The 22,171-nt window shown below is 42.7% G+C and overlaps 1 protein-coding gene across 3 annotated transcripts in view; it reads right to left on the bottom strand.

Moving 5' to 3' along the window:
* The window catches only part of slc8a3 (solute carrier family 8 member 3), a gene marked incomplete at both ends in the record, with an annotated part of 128,327 nt that overhangs the window by 3,984 nt on the left and 102,172 nt on the right, over window positions 1–22,171 (bottom strand). Inside the window, 3 exons of one of the 3 annotated variants that reach the window (XM_080751408.1) lie at window positions 950–1,049; window positions 1,823–1,947; window positions 6,010–6,027. In XM_080751408.1, coding sequence (XP_080607534.1) covers window positions 950–1,049; window positions 1,823–1,947; window positions 6,010–6,027 — 243 coding nt within the window. The remainder of the gene's footprint in view (window positions 1–949; window positions 1,050–1,822; window positions 1,948–6,009; window positions 6,028–22,171) is intronic. The other 2 variants (XM_080751407.1, XM_080751409.1) reach the window with 2 other exon arrangements.

The following is a 22,171-nucleotide window of genomic DNA, read 5'->3' as shown; positions in this document are numbered from 1 at the left end:
GCTGGGACTGTGGTGGTTTGGTGGATGTTATATGGCATGCATGATGAGACTGTAAGAACATCATAGGCATATTGTATCATATATGTATCAATTTTACATTAGGAAATGACATAGCCTAATGCAAAATTGTAAATATTATAATAAAAGAAAGTATGATTATTAAATATAGGTGAATAATTGGTTACTGATCTCTAACTGAGATATAAAAGATGTGTCTATATTGTAGTGATTAGTAAATCATAATTACTATTAATAAATAGTTATTAATTATCATACGTTTAAAAAAATATTGTTGTATGATTACCAAGTAAAGTCTTTTACTGTGTCTATAATTCATGATTTACAAAGTAATCTAACGCTAAGCACTTATTTATGAATGTTTAGAAATGTGTAATTATGATTATTGACTGTTATCTTAAAATTGGACGGAAGGGTTAACAGTCATTCAACAACAAACTTTTCTCAAAAGTGTTTTTGCGTGGGACATGATATCACCAAGGTAGATCACACTAGGAGTTTAAGCTGCCAGACAGAATGTATGGAATTATTAGCTAGTATTGCCAGTCAACATTGCTCAAACACAGGCATCGCCAACTCTTTGCAACAAGAACATCAATTATTACTGATAGTTGGGGATAAAAGGCAATAATTTGCTCCAGTTACTGTAAATGAAAAGATTCAGGCATCTGTTTTTATTTTATTTTTTGCACCATACATTTCTACATTAAAGGTAACTAACTGTCATAAATAATCGTATGGGGCCAAATCAGTTGAATATTCTAAAGTGTTTAAGTATTAAGAATGGGGACAGAGTGGGGAAAAAATGAAGTGAAAAACAAAACAGACCTATCCTTTAACACATTGCCTAAATTATGATCATCTATTGTAGAAAAGGCTCATGTGCCTCTGTGTAGAGAGTGTGAGCATGGTGGGACAGTTTGAACTCTACCTGCACTGACAGTGATCGCCTCCATAAACTGTTCTCTCCAAGAGTTGGTTCCCACCACCAAAGCCAGGTTGGTCTTCTTGATCAACTTGTCCACTGTGCTCTGTACCATACAAGAAAAAATAAAAACACAAGAGAGATAAGCATATAAACAATGCATCCATCATTTACATTCAGAATGTAAACTATAAGCCAGGAGTGCCCAAACATTTCCATGCCAAGGACCCCCCCAAGCCATAGCCTCTGGTTGCAGCCCCCAATTGCGAAATGCCTTTAAGAAAACAACCCAGCCAATCTACAGGCTCACAACGCAGCTTGTAGATCTGCTATTTTCAATGTTTGTATAACACCACTTTGAAAGTGGTTACATTTATATGTAATTTAAATCAGATTAGTTTTTAATATTATGCTTTATGACACCCCCCCCCCCCCCCCCCCCCACCACCATCCATTTCCCCTCTTCATTCCAACTCTACTCCCTGGGGGCCAAAGCCCCCACTTTGAAGACCACTGATATAAACTTGGGGCTTCATTCAGTTCCCATCCTTCACCACTTGATGGCAGTGGCATCAAGTCCTCAGCAAAAGCAACCCATCCCTTCTATTTGATGCCTGATTGAAACAAATATTCTGGGTATGTTTTTGCTACTATAGGGGATGCCAGTACAGCAAGTGAACATCTCATGCAGTGTTTGTTTCTTTTTTGTCAAATACATTGATTGAAGTGAACCGTATTATGAGATTGACATAAGATATTGACATTCACATTTGTTGTATGAAATAAGCGTGCAAACAGGAAACCATTAGGGCTTATATAAACACGCAGCAGCTATCGGTTGTGATTCAAGGGTTGCTTTTCATGGTGAACATCATCCACCTTGAACTCGTAAGACTCCTCAATGATGACTTCAAGCTTAGAGTGTTCCCCCAGCACTGGTTTGCCCATCTCTGCAATCCGTTTTGCTTCCTCTGCGTCTGATGTCAGCTTCCTGTCTGGTATGTCTGTGGGGGGAGAAAGGTGGGACAGGAGAGAAGAGAAGATGAGAAAGAATAAGATGACTATTAAAGTAAAACAGGGGATCTGAGAAGATGTTAGTTAATTCAGTTAAAGTACTTCGCTGTACTTCTCAGCATACAAACAAAACACGAGGAAAGAACATTGATTGATTTGTTATTGTTATTTAAATAACAATTCTTCCTATTGGGGGACTTTATGATACTAGTACATTATTACACTTGTATTCATCAATTATGTCTACTAAAAAGTTCAACTTGTAAAAAAGAAAACAAAAAACAAACAAATATGTAAAAGAAAGACATAGAGGCTACATTTTAATAATGCAGAATCCATACTCCATAATTTTTGCACAAACTATTCTCTGTGGCTAATGTCCTCTTGTGTACATCATTTACGTTATATAAGCTCAAATGAGCTTTCACGCTTGGTCGGGCATTCGACAAGACGAAACACAGAGCGGGCCAAACATTGGAGGAATACTTTATTCATCCAGCAGCAATACTGGAACAATGTCCCTAATAAGCAGCAACATTTCACTGAGCTGAATTGATCCACTGCCAGACTACCAAAGACCTAATTATGAAGTAAATTCAATACAAATGTATATCTCGGTCTCTCTCTCTCTGTCTCTCTATTTTAATTGTATTTTTAATCACTATTACTATTTTACAGTTTGTACTGTATGTGTATTTTGTTCTTTTATTTACATTATTTGCGTCTGTTTTAACCCATTCAGGCCTAGAATTATTGAATGCTTTAACCAGTGAAAAATAGCAGATATACAAGCTCACAGCGCGGCACCGAGTGCTTGTAGATCTGCTATTTTTGAAAAAGTCGTGAAAATGTGTGCAAATCTTTGAATATATGTATTTTCAAAGCGAACGTTTGTAACTCAAATTTTGCTTCTGGGTGGTCCCTGGAACTAGATATTTTGAAATGGGGGTCCGTGGCCAAATAAATATCATTTTGGGGGTCCTTCACATGAAAAGGTTTGAGCACCACTGACATAGTAGTCTCTCAAGAACTAATTTAAACAATCAAACCATCAATTTCTATCGTTTGATATAAAGCTCTGGAACATTGTGCTGTAGAAATGCATTCTATTATTATCAACACAGCATGTCCCATGTCCTGTGCGGCTTTGGTACAGACACCATTGTTGGAGCAGTACAAACTGGTCCATAACATTGGTTCAGTGATGACTCAAGACTCATGTATACTTGACAACGATACGGTGAGTGACACAGTGCATTTATTTTTGGCAAGCCACAACGTTGAGGGAGAAAGTATAAAGTAGGCTTAACTTTGTGTGAGAGGGAGAGAGGGAGAGGGAGAGAGAGAGAGAGAGAGGGAGGAGACAGAGTGAGAGCAAGAGAGAGCATGATAGAGAGAGCAAGAGAGATAGAGAGAGAGAGAGAGAGAAGTGACTCTCTCTCCACTCTCATCCTGCTGTCTGTAACACTCCCACAGAGACACCTGGTGCAGAAACCCTGTCATCTTTTATTTGAGGCCCTGAGTCCCAACCCGCTGCTCTTAGCTGAAAACACACTCACTATGAAATATTAACACTGCCATTAAAGATCACAGCCAAGCTCCCCTTGATAGGGAAGAGTGGTCAGGTGTGTCAGCACAGCAGGCACTTGTGCACTCTCATACTCCAGCACACATGCTCAAACACACACACACACACACGCGTGCATGCACAGATACACGCACGCACGCACACACGTAATGTCAACTTACATGCACGTTATACTGTATACCCATGCATGCGTACATGGATACCACATGCACATGCACACACTCTTGCGCACGCACACACACACACACACACACACACACACACACACACACACACACACACACACACACACACACACACACACACACACACACACACACACATGCTTTTAAGCTAAATCAATTACACACTCAAGACAGTGTGTGCCCTGAAGACCTGACAGGGTTTCTTTTTGTTTCAAATGTGATTATCACACCATTCCACTTGCACTGTGCCACTCCACAACACGAAGATGTTTCCTCAATGAGAACAAGAAGAGAGAAAAAAAGAAAAAAAACAAAAGCCACAGAATTAATCACAAAGGTAATTACATTTCTAATTTCTGAGCTGAGTTTTAATTTTATTTATACTGTAGTTATCAAATGCTTTGGCCTTACGCTTGACAGGGGGAAATAAGTCATGAGTTTGTGATTAATTAATCCTGTGATTAGGGGAACGAATACATCATTCAGGTGCGGGCGACGTCAGGAAAAAAAAGGGCACCTGTGCTGTTGGAGGTGAAACTGCTTAGCTGACGCTGTCAGAGACTGGCATCAGCTGCCCGTCATTTGCCAATTTCAACCTGGCATCCCTCCCTATTTTGGGCATGTAATTTCATGAAAAAATCCTTAAAAGATTGCGCAAATTGCAGATCTATCGAAACATGTTGTGAGCTGCTATTTTAGTTACTTTTGAAAATAGAACTTAACCCACTTAGGCCTAGAATTATTGAATGCTTTAACCAGTGAAAAATAGCAGATATACAAGCGACTGCTGCGAGCTTGTAGATCTGCTATTTTTGGAAAAAGTCGTGAAAATGTGTGCAAATCTTTGAATATATGTATTTTCAAAGCGAACGTTTGTAACTCACATCTTGCTTCTGGGTGGTCACTGGAACTAAATATTTTGAGATGGGGGTCCGTGGCCAAATAAATATAATTTTGGGGATCCTTCACATGAAAAGGTTTGAGAACCACTGACACGGTAGTCTCTCAAGAACAGACTAACTGAGCTCCAGTTAAGTGAAAAGGACCTTTTCTTTGACGATGGCTGGCCAGATTGCTGACATAGAAACACAGGTTTTTCAAAAAATCTTAGAAGGATTCAAAAGACACTAATAGAACCGGGTCAAAATTTTAATTTTCACGATTTTTCAAAAATAGCAGATCTACAAGCTTGCAGCGCGGCACTCGGTGCCGCGCTGTGAGCTTGTATATCTGCTATTTTTCAATAGTTAAAGCATAAAATAATGATACACAATAATGTGTACCCGTTCTAAATGGGTTTTACTGTAATTGGTCCTCACTAACGCTCATTATAATATGGTACCATTTTGGTCTAACCCGTCTGTGTCTTACGGTGTCCTGCTCTGAAAATAACGCATCTACAAGCTCGCAACAAATCGCAATGTGATCTGTCGTACGTGGGTTATGGTAAGTACAAACCAGGCTTAACCATATGAATCCTGCGTCCATATTCTTGTCGTAACAGGTACACTATGCACCATATCTCTCTTTTATCTGCTATTAAGATGCACCAAGGTGTTGTAAACTGAATATAAGTCCAGGCACTGGGGGTAATGTACTGTAGCACAGGAAAAGATAGATTTGATTACTGTTGAGTGCTTTTCAGTAGAATAGCTATGCCAAATTCATAGGAGGGCCCTAATCATTCAGAAAATATCTTTAATGTTCCAAGATAAGACTGACAGATTTTAGCCACAATGTTTAATGTAACTTTGTCTCCAGTCCAATATAAAGAAAAAGTGAATGGCTAGTACTCCTGCTCGGAGATATTTGATGGACCATTTCCTCAACCCCATTTTGGGTCACAGGCCCGTTTTCAAGGGTACAAACATACAATTTATTTTCCAAAAAACAAAACAAACTAAAAATTCAAGATTTTCCAGAGAATTTAGAAAAAAAATGAAATCTAAAATATTTCAGAAAGAAATTTCACAATATTTTCAGAAATGAAAATAAAATAAAAATAAAAAGCAATGCAGTAGGTTATGTATTTTTTTAATGGCAAGAATAGTGAAAATAGCAATATCTGATTGTAAGGGCATTAGTGGTTAATAATTCATAATGCATTTTTGGAAGTTTGGGTCCCGGGAAGACACCAAATTTCTCTTTTGGGTCCAGAGCTGAACACATTTGGGAAGATAATTCCCACATTCCCCAGACAGAAAGGCACAGCACACTCAGTGAAACATCATCATCATCAACATCAGCAGGGATGCCGAGAGAAGGAAAGAACAACTTACCTTCAGCTAGCAACAGAGCTGTGGAGGAGGAAGAGGGAAGAAGATGGGGGTAGATGGGTCATGGGGGAAAAAAACAGAAAAGAAGTGATGAGTTGCAAAAATGGAAGAATCATAGATGCGGAGCAGAGCATGTTAATAAGCGGAAAAAAACAAGAAGAGAAATGTAATGGAGTCAGAAAATGACCATGTATTGGCAGTAAGGTGTAATGCATATGGGTCTGATTACAGCCCTGGATGAGTCTAGCAGAAAGATTGCAGCGTTCTGTAATATCTTTCTGAGTTCGTATGAGGGTACAGGGTTTATTAATGGAAGACATTTCCCGATAGCAATCAAGAAAAGTTCTGTGAGAATATTTGATGCCATGAGGACCTAATATGAGGCTACACTGAAATAATCATTCACACAGTTGATTACTCCCATCTTCTGTCAGCCGGCTGAGTTTGAAGGTAATGGCAATACAATAAACCCTTATTTAATCAGGTGCACTAAGGACACAACAGCACTTTATAACTGTGCACTGCAAAGCATCATCATGAACATACTGCACTATAAGGGTATATGAGGAGCTGAATACAGGTCGCTAATGCAGTGACAGACAGAGATCAGATCGCCCTCCCTGCTGGATTCCCAACCATTAACACGGTCAAACCAGAGGCACCATGGAGGAATCCGACCTCGGTCTTCATGGTGGTGGCTATATCAATAAAGACAGTACCACTAACTGCCACTAAATCTTAAAATATTCACTTACCACCAGTAACTATATCAATAAAGATAGTACCACTAACTGCCACTAAATCTTAAAATATTCACTTACCACCAGTAATTTTGGCGGCGCAGTATAGATGATTAATTTAAAAATATTTTTTCACTACTCAGCTATGACTATGCAGTAGCATTTCATGCTCCGATTATGACGCAGTTACAGTGTGATTATGCCGTACCTATAGTTCATTAAGGGCAACACTTCAAGTCAAGAACATGTTCTTATTTACTATAGCGCTACAACCTGGGGGAGGGATTTCACAGGCAACCATATGGTTGTATTCACTTAGTCACACGTTGGAGCTGCCTACAGCTTCTCTCTGGAGCTTTAGAGCAGCGGTTCTCAAACCACTGCAATAAAGTGCACAATTATTTCCAATCTGGTGCCCCTATTCTGGGCATGTGGTGTGGTGGGATTACCTGCGGAAACTCCACACATTGCCCTCTCGGCGTATTTTGGTTGCCCCAAAACACCCCCGTCTACCAAAGCAAACCAAGATACAGCAAAAGGGTGTGTTTCTGCCGGTAAACACCACCACACTATGCTACTTCAATGGCTGAAATGAAAAGGAAATGATGGGTAATTTCTTTTTTTATTCTTTGTAAAACTCAGGGCAAAGTTACATACTAGCCTTTCATTCATTCATTCATTCATTCATTCATTCATGCATTCATGTATTTATTTATATTTCCCTTCCTCCAGTCAAGACTTTTCCCAGACGGTTATTCATGTATTTATTTATATTTCCCTTCCTCCAGTCAAGACTTTTCCCAGACGGTTTGTACTGTAGATTCACACTGGCAACCCTCAAGTGACTACAAAGTTTTATCAAACAACATTATACTAAAATAAAAAAATAACTTAACTTAATAACTAAATATAGTTGTATTGTGTACTGTAAGTGTTGAAATTGGACCCTATCAAGTCAAAATGTCATCATGTCCCTCCCATGGCATTTTGATTTGATTCCTACTGATTGTTTGACCTTATCCACTTGTTGTAATTAAGGAGCAGATCAGGTGACAAAGTGCAGGGCGCTTGGCATCTTGCCCTGGGAAAAATGTAGACCATAACTACACGACAAGGATGTGAGTAAAAAGAGGCGCAAAAAGGTCCTCCACTGAGGCGGATAATTAGATGACTGGATATGCTATAAAGGGATGAAGAGAGCGAGAAGAGAAGGAGAGAGGGAAAGAGGGAGGAGAGAGAACAAGAAGTGAGATAGCGGAGAGGAGGAGAACGCGCTGCGGCTTTCGGCCTCCAGAGCCCCCGCACATCTTTGTCTTAATTCCCCCAGCCCTTCCTTTATTCACAAACAAGGACACAAATTCCCACAGTCATAAAGGGATTGGAAGGCTCCAGCGGGACACAAAAGTGAGCTGTCTATATCTTTAACAAACAGGAACACGCACCTGGCGAAAGAGAGCCTCACCAGGCCACAATACTAATGAACCTATTTGTGTTCGGGGGCAGCTTATCAGCATCCCAAATCAAATATGGTCCCTGGTTAATCATCATTAGAAGCTAAGACTAAGTGCATTAATTGCTGTGGGCGACTTGGTTCATTACCATTAGGAAGTATGCAAGCCGCTGCTCAAGCCAACTCTGATGTAAAAGCCCAGCTGTGGCGAGACTGATTGTCCATAAGCCACTTGATAATAGCAGTACGTCACACAGACACACACAAACACAATGCATCCACGCGCGCACGCACGCACGCGCACGCGCGCACTCTCACACTCACACACACACACACACACACACACACACACACACACACACACACACACACACACACACACACACACACACACACACACACACGCGCGCACGGTTGTATATTTGTTGCAACCACAGGTCGCAGTTTATTATGAGAAACGGCACATTATGTCCGTGTCCGTGTACACATTTTTACGGTCTATGGGTTTGCCACTCTGACATCACGCTGACTCAGAGGCTCTGACATCACTGTGATGCCAGGGGAACCAAATCCCTTTTATGCCCATATATGGAGTTCCTTGTGATGCCAGGGGAACCAAATATGCCCATATATGGAGATATGGAGATCCCTGTGATGCCAGGGGAACAGAATCCCCTTTATGCCCATATATGGAGATATGGAGTTCCCTGTGATGCCAGGGGAACCAAAATCCCTTTTATGCCCATATATGGAGATATGGAGTTCCCTGTGATGCCAGGGGAACCAAATCCCTTTTACTGTATGCCCATATATGGAGATATGGAGTTCCCTGTGATGCCAGGGGAACCAAATCCCTTTTATGCCCATATATGGAGATCCCTGATGTCATCAATATTAAGCCCTAATATTAATATCTGTGAATATCTGTGGGTACCTGGGGTCTCCATATATGGGTAACTGGTCTGATATACATCACTGGCCAGATGACCATGGAAGACATGGCGCGACCTCACCCTTAGGCGTCTTACTTTTCAAGTTTACGGGTGTAAAATAGTGGGTGAAATAATATTTTTTACAAGCTCTCAACAACCACTGGGCACTGGCTCATAGGAATGCCAGATTTACACAATCAATGTCGATGATAAAACAACAACTATCATTTACTCCCAAAACAGGCGATGATCTGATAGCGACCATACACGAACTATTACACAAACATACAACTAGGCATGGGACGATAATGCTCACAATAATCGTATCGTGGAGATTTTAATATATCGTGAAATTGTCCACCGTCATGCACTGGGATGAATTCACCTTTGATCCACCCTCTACAATTGGTAAAACACACCTTTAAACATACACAATAGTCTTTTTTCAGTCTACCAAATCTCTTTGCCAAAAAATAGCCAATCTACAAGCTCACAATGCATCGCACTCGCAACGCGGCGCGTTGTGAGCTTGTAGATCTGCTATTTTTGGGCAAACGTTCTGCACGGAATATGGATGGAGGGGTTCATGCGTTTGATAAAAGTGTAATGTTAAGAGTATTAGGCATATTTTGATTATCGCGATAATATCGTTGGTCACAATAATCGGGACATTAGATTTTCGTATCGTCCCATCCCTACATACTATAACTGGCTGGTATGAGAGACAGATTTACAAAAATATTGTCATGATGAGACCATGGACCACTCCGTATTCACAGGGAAAGCAAGGACATTGGATCATCAAACCAATGCTTAATTAATAGGCTAATGGGCATTTAGGCCTAGTGTGCGTGGCAGTGCATGAAGAAGTGGTTCATTTTCACGACTATTTCAAAAATAGCAGATCTACAAGCTCGCAGTGCGGCACTCGGTGCCGCGCTGTGAGCTTGTCTGCTATTTTTCACTGGTTAAAGCATTCAATAATTCTAGGCCTAAATGGGTTAATTAATAGGCTAATGGGCATTTAGGCCTAGTGTGCGTGGCAGTGCATGAAGAAGTGGTTCATTTTCACGACTTTTTCAAAAATAGCAGATCTACAAGCTCGCAGCGCGGCACTCGGTGCCGCGCTGTGAGCTTGTATATCTGCTATTTTTCACTGGTTAAAGCATTCAATAATTCTAGGCCTAAATGGGTTAATTAATAGGCTGTGCGTGGCAGTGCATGAAGAAGTGATTTTATGCTGAAATGTGTTCCCCACAACCTTGGTGGTGTGTGTGGCCCATTTGAGGTCCTAGGGCAGAAACTCTATATCTCTAAGTTTCAAATTTGTACCTTTTTTTTTCGTAAATTAAAGCCCTACTTCATCATACAAAAGTGTTGCATAAAAGTAGTGAAAATAGCCGATCTACAAGCACACGACGCCTTGTATATTTTCACTATTTTAAATCGTTTTTAAAATAATAACAAAAAAAGGAATGTTTTGGACATACAAGGTTTGTATGTCCAAAACATTGTCACACTGACAATATGATGTGTATGTTGTGAAATCACTGATCCCTGCACTACGACGCCATGGGGGGCACGCGCGCGCGCGCGCACACACACACACACACACACACACACACACACACACACACACACACACACACACACACACACACACACACACACACACACACACACACACACACACACACACACACACACACACAGAAACGCACATGTCAAACGACATTGATGATGGTTATGGTTTGGCAGTCATTTTCAAGGCAATACAATTGTGATGGGGGGAATTAGACAGAAGGGTGTAATTGGAGGGGGGGGGGTCTCTTAATGTAGAAACATTATCATCAGCAACATGTTCTACTACTGTGTGGCTGCATGGCCTAATCAGATCTGTCTGATTACAAAAGACTCCCTGACTCATATAGCCTACTGTACATTCTCGCGCACGCACACACACACACACACACACACACACACACACACACACACACACACACACACACACACACACACACACACACACACACACACACACACACACACACACACACACACACACACACACACACACACACACACTCGAGCTCTGAGTCACGACATCAGTATGACACTATTACAGGCCTTCTACAGTGTTTCAGCAGCTCATTAACAGTGAATCATCAGTGACTTTATCAGGGCTATTCTGGTTGCCATGGAGGTACAGTAGATCTGAATGCACAGCTCTGACACTGTAGGGGAGGAGGGAGGGAGGGAGGGAGGGATGGAGGGATGGTATGTATTGAATCGATACCATATGACAAATAATTAATAGGGGACACCAGGGAGGCCAATTGGACATTTTTATATATATTTCAATTCAAATTCAAATCATAAGATTATTGTGCCAGTTTCAAACATTTTTTTAAAATAAATAAATAAAAGTAGATCTACAAGCTCATACATAACACCATACCTCCAAAACCTGATCAACCCCTATACAACCCCACCCGTTCACTCAGATCAGCTAACACTAGGGATGCTGATAGAACCCTCGCCAAAAAACCCAGGATAAAAATCCACTCGTCCTAGACAATTTGCCCTCCTGGCCCGCAAACTGGAATAAACTCCCTGTCGGACTTACAGACTCACTCCCTACTAGCTTCCGCTGTGGACTGAAGACTCACCTCTTCAGACTCCACCTAAACCCATAGCACTACTGTATCACTCCCCTTCCCTCAATGACCACACATGAAGCTAGATAGCATTTTTTTTTTTTTTTTTTAGGTTTTTGGAAGTTTTTAGAAGATTGGGTGCATGGTCTATCTATGTTATTATTATTTGTTTCTAGATTGACAATCCTATGCATTTGTTGTATTGTTGTTTATGTACTGACATATTATCTTGCTTATTATATTTATGTATTACCTGCTTATTGTAAATCGCTTTGGATTAAAAGCGTCTGATAAATGCCTAAACTGTAAACTAACTGATAGCTCAACACAGCGTTGTGAGCTATGGAAAAGTTATGGCATGGGAGCGTTTTAGGAACCCCTGCTATACAGAGAATATACAGTTCTACAGACTGATAATGTACAGTAGAAAACCCACTGATGGAGGGAATGGGAGGTTGGAAGCATGAAAAATGGAAGGAATCACTGGAAGGAAAGATGGACATTAAGAATGAAGAGAAGGGATGAGGTGGAGAACAGCTGGATTATGGACGGACGGGCGGACGGACGGACGGACGGACAGACGGACGGAGGAGGGATTAAAGTAGGGGAGGGATGGAGAGCTAGATGAGATGATAGATAGATGGATGGATTCAGGATGGGGAACAGCGTAATTAAGAGATAGGGGGATAGAGGGAAAGAAGATGGATGAGCCGAGGGTTACAGCAGGGACGGATGGCATGAGTGAGGATGAAAGCATGGACGGACCAATGGACAGACCGATGGATGGAAGACAGAGCGAAGCAGAGGACGAACAACAGAGGGACTGCGGGATGGACGGAGAGCTAATGGAAGGATGGGGGGGGGCGGAGGCTGGGTAAGTATGTACGGTATGTATGAAGTGAAAAGGTATATGCAGCCAGGTATAGAGGGATAGGGGAAAGATGGATGGATGGCAGTGAACGTCGAGATGAAGAGAGAGCAGGGGACGAGAGAGAGGAAGGAAAGCGGTGTGTGTTTGAGGCTGCGAGGGACAGCAAACAGCCCATTCAGGGAACACAGGGGACAGCTGACTGTCCACAGCAAACAGCCCTTTCAGGGAGCTCCCATTAGGGAGAAACGTCCTACGCTGCACAGGGTGAGTCATCATCCCCTCTGCCAGCGCACACACACACGCGCGCACGCACGCACGCACACACACACGCGCAAGCACACGCGAGCACACACTCTCTCTACACCAGGGGTCTTCAACGTTTTCAGGCCAAGGACCCCTTAGTTGACAGAAAGATGAAGCAGGGACCCCCACAACCCATAGATACCATATAGTTTCATCGTTTTTACAGCACTATCATCAGTGTATTTTAGGTTCATGTAAATTTGTGTTTCCAGATATTTAACCACTTGAACCGTCAATAATTAATAAACTTGACCTTTCACTCTGTACTTAGTCTGCTCTTTTCCCCCTCTACACGAAACCTCTTTGCCAAAAATAGCAGATCTACAAGCTCACAACGCCTCGCAGCGCGAGGCGTTGTGAGCTTGTAGATCTGCTATTTTTGGCTACAGTTCTCAAAAAATGGATGCTAGGGTTCAAAATGGAGAAAAAAAGCTTCTATCACACAAAGATTTGGAGGACCCCCTGTAGTAATTCTGAGGACCCCCTAGGGGTCCCAGACCCCCTTTTGAAGACCCCTGCTCTACACCCATCCAGTGGTGTAAAGTAACTAAAGTACATTTACTTAAATACTGTAGGCCTTTTTGAGGTGTTTGTACTTTACTTGACTATTTTCAATTTCCAATACTTGTACTTCTACAGTCAACTCCATTACATCTCGGATCCAAATGTTGTACTTTTACTCCACTACATTTATTTGAAAACTTTAGAGTTACTTGTTACTTTGAAGATATAAATGGTTATATTATAAAACATACATGAATCGACTTTAGCCCTATTTTATACCTACGCTATTTGAAGATAGCCGATGCGACGTGCTGTGAGCTTGTAGATCTGCTATTTTCAAACATTTTGTACATTTACATTAAGAACATTTTGATGCCAACACTTCCGGACTTTTACTCAAGTAAAATATGTGTGTACTTTTTCCACCACTGCACCCATCCATTCCCCACACATGTGTACAATACTCACCAAAGCTGCTCACATACAGCTGTGCATGCATGCATGCGTAAACAGCAGCCTAACACACTCCAACAGATTCTGTATAAGTATATATAGTAATGTAGTCTCACGCCTGCATGCCTGCCCGCATGCATGCATGCACATACATTAACATAATGTGTGGCTACTGTATGTACAGTTGAATACATGCCGATTAAATATTTACACAGTCCATCTCTTTCAGACACACACACTGACGCAGAATGACACGCGCCGAAATCACAGAGTGTCTGAGTGCCATGTGAAAAACAGTCGCGGCAGCGCGCAATCTGTCTCCTTCGCGGGGCACAGAGCGCGACGGGAAAAAGTAATGACGCTCGTCGTCGACGGCGGCTGAGCTACTGATGCCGGTCTGAGCCCGGGGTTTGTAATGAAGCGCACGTCTGCGAGCTGTTAAAAGAGCAGCGCTGACAAAGATGAATGTTTCCATGCGGCTTTTATTCGCGTTCTGCACACCGTCCCATATCACGTCCATCACCTTGATTTATCGTATATCCTTGTCGGGGGGGGCGGGGGGCCGCACTGTATCTCAAAAAGGAGCATAAATAAATAAATAAATAAATACATTGAAAAGAAAATGAATGCAGGCCACCGCTGAGTATGTTGCAGTATGCTTCATTGTTTTTTGAACTGGGGTTGCCAGACTTGACCGGGCAAATAATTCATGTGAATGTTAACTGGAGAATAGACTGGAATGTACTGTAGCTACTGTACTGGTCTGTATTGGACTATGTCAGTGGTTCCAGGGACTCTGGTTCCTTTAGGGGGGTCTAAATTGTTTAAAAGTTTGAGAACCACTGAATTATGTGATGTACTGTTCTGGACTGGACCGTATGTCGTCCAATGACGGCTTTTCGGACTGGGCTTCTCTGGAAGGAAGGGAGGAAGGACACCATCCATTCTCTTTATTTCTTAATTTCTGTATAGGTTTTGCCGGCTTAATCTAATATATTTTCCCTCTTCCCTCCACCACAATGTGTGTGTGTGTGTGTGTGTGTGTGTGTGTGTGTGTGTGTGTGTGTGTGTGTGTGTGTGTGCGTGCGTGCGTGCGTGCGTGCGTGCGTGCGTGCGTGCGTGCGTGCGTGTGTGTGGAGACAGGGTCTGTCCTACTACTTGTTAACAGTCTGTTTACTCTCCAGCCACAGCGCCGTGTCAGCAGCAGGCAATTACAGAGCAGATTACGCAGGCAGATAATGTCATCAGACTGGCCCTTCACACACACGTACACATGCGCGCACGCACACACGCGCGCACGGACGGGCAAACACCTAAAAGCATGCATAGTATACTGTGCATGCACAAAGATGAAGAGTCTTGAAGACATATACTGTCCATACTGTGCATAGACCTGTGTGCAAACATATACCATACACATACAGTATACAGGCACGCACGCACGCACGCACGCACGCACGCATACCTAAAGATCTTCAATCACTGTGCACTGTTTCATATCTCTGACAAACATAAATATGAACACACACACACACACACACACACCCCCCCACAGGATGTTTCTCAAGTCCTCGTTAGCCACTTATCATACGCAACGTTAATATCTCCAATGTTAATAAGTTGTTCTCCCAAAGAGGGCCACGCTGTAATTGCGTTTTTCCTCATTCTGCTTTCACGTCCTGTCCTCCGAGTAAAGATACACACGAGAACGGGTTCTTAATGTGTTCTCTTGATTATTTTAGATATGTCTACCATAAATAAGATCATAGATATACTGCAGAGTGATGGATGGTGCATTTCTTATTTATTTTTATAACAACAGATTAAGGAACTTTTCAGAGGATGGTAGGTAATTACATTCTTTGGTTGACAAGATGATAACGCTTTTACAGATTGGATCTTCTATATACTTTGGAGATATTGAATAATATCCTTCGGGTAGCTGGTTCCAACATGAAATAAGATGAGGTGTAAATTCACAACAGTTTGAGGGATGCTAATCAATGCATACAACATATAGGTTTCTGTATGCTATACCAGTGGTTTTCAAAGTGAGGATGAGGAGAAAAAAAGAAGAAAAGATATATACGGTAAGTGTTCGGGTGGTGCTGTTGTACAGTAAAGTACAGTATATACCACATGCGATGCGTTTTTTGGACCTCTGGGCACAAAATAATTTCAGATGGGGGTCCTTGACATGGAAGTGTTTGAGAACCACTGCTATAAATGGTCTTGTGTTAACTTCTGCCTTGAGAATGAGAGGTTACTTTTTCACTCCCAGTGATGTCATCTGGATACAATGATGGAAAGAAATAAAAGAGTGCAGTAGCTCGGTCAAAAACCTTACTTCCGGAGGTCATTGGTAATGTGTGTTAATGAGAGCACATGTGGGAAGATGGTGGCCCATGTTGGCCTGCAAGTCACTGTACTGTAGACAGAGCACGGCAGGTGCGGTTCTAGCCCTGAGCAGCAGGGGGTGCTACAGGGAGCTTTCGCGCCCGTGGCCGCTCCACGCGCGTGCACGAAATATGCGACCGCAGTTTTATTAATTTATTTTTTAAGTTTTGCAGTCATTTTGCCCTATTCACCAGCAGTCTCCCAGTCCCCAACCACCCCTTAGGTTAAGCAAAACAAGCCAAAAACAACAGTTTAAGTCCTGTTGTATAGTTGGGACTGAATGTAAAGGAGTAGTATGCTGTAAACATACAGCTTCATCTTGCATAAGGGAATTAATTATATTGGACTAATAATCGCGCAGGCTCAGGCTGTGTGTTTGCACGCATACTGCATGGTTTCATAACAAGTTGTTTCTGTTGCATCGAGGCCAACAACACAGGTACAGAATAATGAGAAATAGTCTGAAAGTGAGGTCTGCGCAAATGTTTCATAGGTTGATATTCATCTGTCCAGAAATTAATCAATTATAGACTACTCACTGTATGGTCGAGTGGTCACGATAGTGCGTCCAATCCATGCATCTCTTTGGAAAAGTTGTAAAGGCTTTGGTGGTGATCTTGTACAGTTTCCATAACATCTCCTCATAAAGAACTTCAATCGAGTGTATGTTTGTTTTATATGGGTTGTTAGTTGTCCTGCGTGCCTTCCATAATTCCCATGGTCCATGGGTTAATGGACTGCTATCTTCTCTCTCCCCCCCAACGCCCCCGTTCGCAAATTAATGTGTAGGCTAAACTGTTCTGATAATACAACTTGTTTTGGCTGTCCATTCATGATGTATAACTTAAACTGCGCGCTAGTAGGCTATTCCAACCCAATGCAGCTCACAGAGCGACAACATAACAAACCGACAACTAGGGCCAACCCAGCAACAACTATCGTTTCCTGTCTTACTTTCACAATAAAGTGTCTCCCGCTTACCTCCCATTGCAGCTTATTTCACGCAGGTTATTATCAATAGGAAAAAGTGTAGCTTAACCCGTGTGTTTTTGTGCAACCAAACGTGCATGGGACTGGGAGAGAGAATGATGAGGGTGAGAGAGAGAGAGAGACATTGAGAAACAGAGAGAGAGAGAGAACTGCCGTTGTTTAGGAGTAGTACTGCACTTGGTATCACACTTTTCTCCGTCTGACCGTCTCTCTCCCGATTTTGCTAGCCCCGAAAACTACTGGTGCTAGTCCGGAAAATAGTGGTGCTTAAGTCCCCAAAGCCTCTGCCTAAATCCGCTACTGGAGCACGGGTCTTCAACGTTTTCAGGCCAAGGACCCCTTAGTTGAGAGAGAGAGATGAAGCAGGGACCCCCACAACCTGTTCATGGATTCCATACAATTTCATTGTTTGACAGCACGTATTTTGGATTCATGTCAATTTGTGTTTTCACTCTGTACTTAGTCTGCTCTTTTCCCCCTCTACACCAAACCTCTTTCCCGAAAATAGCCGATCTACAAGCTCACAACGCCTCGCAGCTTTGTAGACCTGTTGAAGACCCTTGCTGTAGAGAGTCAGTGTGCAGAACAATGCACTCAATCGGCCAACTTCACTGCACGCCGCGTTGTGTGCCAAAAAGTCCCAACCTACAAGCTCTCAGCTTGTCGCGGAGTGACACACTGTGAGCTTGTAGCTCTGCATTCATTTTCGACTCGCACGGCAAAGGATAAATGGGGCTTGTGACACCGCCGTTTGCCACCAGCATGACAGGTAGGTAACAGGGAGGGCAACTCTCTGCTGAGAAAAGAAGAGCCCCCACACACACACACACACACACACACACACACACACACACACACACACACACACACACACACACACACACACACACACACACACACACACACACACACACACACACACACACACACACACACACACACACACACACACAGGTTTGCAATTGCTACTTTGTGGGGACATTACACATAGTCTACTATCTTTGTGGGGACATTCCATTCATTTTAACCCTAACCCTAAACCCTAACCCTTAACCTAACCCCTGAAGACCTTGTGGGGATGTATTCATTTGTCCCCACATGTTTTTTTCCCTGGATTGTACTATCTTTGTGGGGACATGCGGTCCCCACAAAGATAGCTTTGCAAGCACACACGCACGCACGCACGCACGCACGCACACACGCACACACACACACACACACACACACACACACACACACACACACACACACACACACACACACACACACACACACACACACACACACACACACACACACACACACACACACACACACACACACACCCCTACACCTCTCAGGTGCAATTACTGCTCCTTGGGCTCCTCATCACAGATGGTGGAGGGCATTCGAGTCTCTCTCTCTCTCTCTCTCTCTCTCTCTCTCTCTCTCTCGCTCCTGTGTCTGCGGTTCATTGTCTCTCTGGTTCACTGTGTCTGTCTCTCTCTCTCCACCTCTCAGCACATGGTGGCATCCATGGTAACCGTTACCAGACAACAGTCTCCTTGTGTGACACTCAACTCTGTCGCTGTGTGTTTGGACTGGTACCAGAGCGTATGGTCCTGTCACGGTCACGCTGCTTACTGCGACCTCGCGCTCACAGACATCGTCTGTGTACAGGCGTTGTGAGCATGTAGATCGGAGGTATTAAAAAAGTCCTTAAATTGGCACTTTAGAAATGTGCAGGTACCCTGTCTACACCAGTGTTTCTCAACCTTTTTCACTTTTCATGTCCCAAGATTCCATGGGCACACCAACATAATACAGAGGTGTAAATATCGTCACTGTCGGGAAGAAACCTTGTATCTCCAAGTTTCAAATGTGTACGTTTCTTCGCAAAGTAAAGCCCTGCTTCATCATACAAGGCTGTCGCATAACAGTAGAGAAAACAGCAGATCTACAAGCACATAACGCCTCGCACCGTGAGGCGTTGTGTGCTTGTAGATCGGCTGTTTTCACTCGTTTAAATCATTTTTAAAATGATAAATACAATACTGGCTTTCAAGCAGTTTCAAGGGGCACACTTGACCCTTCTTAGGGGCACTACAAAGGTCCCCAGGCACAGTGGTTGAGAAACACTCCTCTACACTTTATGTTGGTTTGTTTACCGGTGAGTGAGAAAACAATGTTGCACATTAAGGTAATCATCTGGGGACCCCCCCCCAAAATAATTTGGAAACCCCCCCTGGGGGTCCCGACCCACAGGTTGAGAAGCACAACGTCTCAGAGTGGTGTGTGTTGGGGCGTGGGGGAGGGTCATTCCGCTAAGTGACAGAGTCGTCCTTCAGCCATGACCTTCTTCTCGGGGCGAAAAAATAATAATAACGACGGCAACATAAATCACGTCTGCTTCGACACAACGGGAGGTGTTTAGTGTGGAAGCAACCGGAGCAGTGGCAGCAGTGAGAGTTGTGTACGCTACCAGGCCAGGGGAACAAACCTAATTTAATAACAATATTGACGACCTTCGCTTGTCGTCCCCCATGTCTGCCCGTGTGATCTGATCTACAAGCTCACAAAGGGTCGCATTGCGACACGTTTGTAGATCGGTTAATTTATACGCAGCTACAGTAGCTAGCAAGTATAAATCAGGCTTAAGCAGCAGGCGAGTCTGCTGCTGAGACACATATCGGACGCGTAGAGGAGAAGTAACAATACAATAAACCAGGGGTCTTCAACGTTTTCAGGCCAAGGACCCCTTAGTTGAGAGAGAGATGAAGCAGGGACCCCCACAACCTTTTCATGGATTCCATATAGTTTCATCGTTTGACAGCACAATCATCAGTGTATTTTGGATTCATGTCAATTTGTGTTTTCAGATATTTAACCACTTGAACCGTCAATACTTAGTAAACTTGACCTTTCACTCTGTACTTAGTCTGCTCTTTTTACCCTCTACACCAAACCTCTTTGCCAAATATAGCAGTTAATGGTTAAAAAGGATTGGAAGATTTGGAGGACACCCTGTAGTAACTCTGAGGACCCCCTGTTGAAGACCCCTGCAATAAACATAGTAAGTACTGTAGAAGGGCAGAAGGACGCTTTTGTATCATTATTATTAACATACTATATAAATGAAGGGCATACAGTATTAGACATTTACTGGACTGAGATTCAGAATAAATGGGGACATGACTTCCTTCCTTGCAGGTCTGACAGAAGGAGCCCCTCCTTTATAGCTTTGTCCTTGAAGAAAGAGAGCAACGCCTCCCCTAAATCACCAACCTGACCTCAAACACTCTGTGTAAAAGTGGCATTTCATCCATAATACATCTCTGAACTCTATTTGTTCCAGTGCTCTGTCTGGCTGATTCTCCAAGAGAGGTTTCCGCCCATCTTTATCCATTTCAATGTAATTTATCTATTTCTTTTTTTTTGTTCAATTTCCGAAAGGCACTTAATTAAGTAAAGAGCGCCCTTTGCTACAATCCCCACAGCAAGAATGATCTCCACAAACAGAGGGGTGCGCTATTAGTTCTCGTTTGCTTACACAATTTTATTTATGGGCAAAATAATGTATTTTAACTTTTCAAATTCGGTTCATTAACTCATCTGACATTCTGTCTTCGCCAGATTGACTTCATGTTCACAATTAGTACTCAAAACCCGTGACCTTTCTAGTTTACAGTAGGCTAACCATCCTGTTGCATCAAATCGGAAAGGACCCCCCCCTCCCATCCCAAGTGCCTTCTTCAATCAGATCAAACGTCTTATAATGGAGGAAGTGCATTAACTCTTTATAATGTTCATTATCATGTCACACCCTGCTTCTCCCTGACATTTCTCATTGTGACCCCCCAGAAAGTAAGAAGCGGGGCCATTTAATCCATTCAGAACGGGTACACATTATTGTGTATCATTATTTTATGCTTTAACTATTGAAAAATAGCAGATGTACAAGCTGTTGGTGCAGCGCTGCGAGCTTGTAGATCTGCTATTTTTGAAAAAAGTCGTGAAAATGTGTGCATATCTTTGAATATATGTATTTTCAAAGCGAACGTTTGTAACTCAAATTTTGCTTCTGGGTGGTCCCTGGAACTAGATATTTTGAGATGCGGGTCCGTGGCCAAATACATATAATTTTGGGGGTCCTTCACATGAAAAGGTTTGAGAACCACTGACATAGTAGTCTCTCAAGAGCAGACTAACTGAGCTCCAGTTAAGTGAAAGGACCTTTTCTTTGACGATGGCTGGCCAGATTGCTGACATAGAAACATAGGTTTTTCAAAAACCTCAGAAGGATTCAAAAAGACACTTATAGAATCGGGTCAAAATTCTAATTTTCACGATTTTTCAAAAATAGCAGATCTACAAGCTCGCAGCGCGGCACTCGGTGCCGCGCTGTGAGCTTGTATATCTGCTATTTTTCAATAGTTAAAGCATAAAATAATGATACACAATATAGTGTACCCGTTCTGAATGGGTTAATGAAGTCAGGGCCCCATGAATGCATGAATAGCAGCCGGGCTCCCATTTGAATTAGACCTATTCATCCGTGCCGGTGTGATTTCTCTGTGGTGCAGGAGCCACCGATGGGGGCCTCCGAGTCGTGACATTTGTGCCATGGCTGGGTGGAGCAGCGAGGAACGATATGAAAGGAAACACAGCCTCTGCTGCTGCTGACCACAACGTCCATAAACCCTGCTAAAGCATTATAGACGTGGGATGCATAGCAAGTGTTACCAAACGATTGTTTGGTCCAAGTACACAGCAAAATCCTCAGTGTTAAAGGTGGTGTTGTTCGTTGTTGTTAAATAGATCTATATTCCGATGGCAATCATTGCTATGTAGAGTGTTTGTTCAGCAACAGGGGTCTCTCCGTCTCTCCA

The sequence above is a fragment of the Nannobrachium achirus genome (genome assembly GCF_963921795.1).
Source record: "Nannobrachium achirus genome assembly, chromosome: 20".
NCBI lineage: Eukaryota > Metazoa > Chordata > Actinopteri > Myctophiformes > Myctophidae > Nannobrachium > Nannobrachium achirus.
This window is presented reverse-complemented; position numbering and strand designations above follow the sequence as displayed.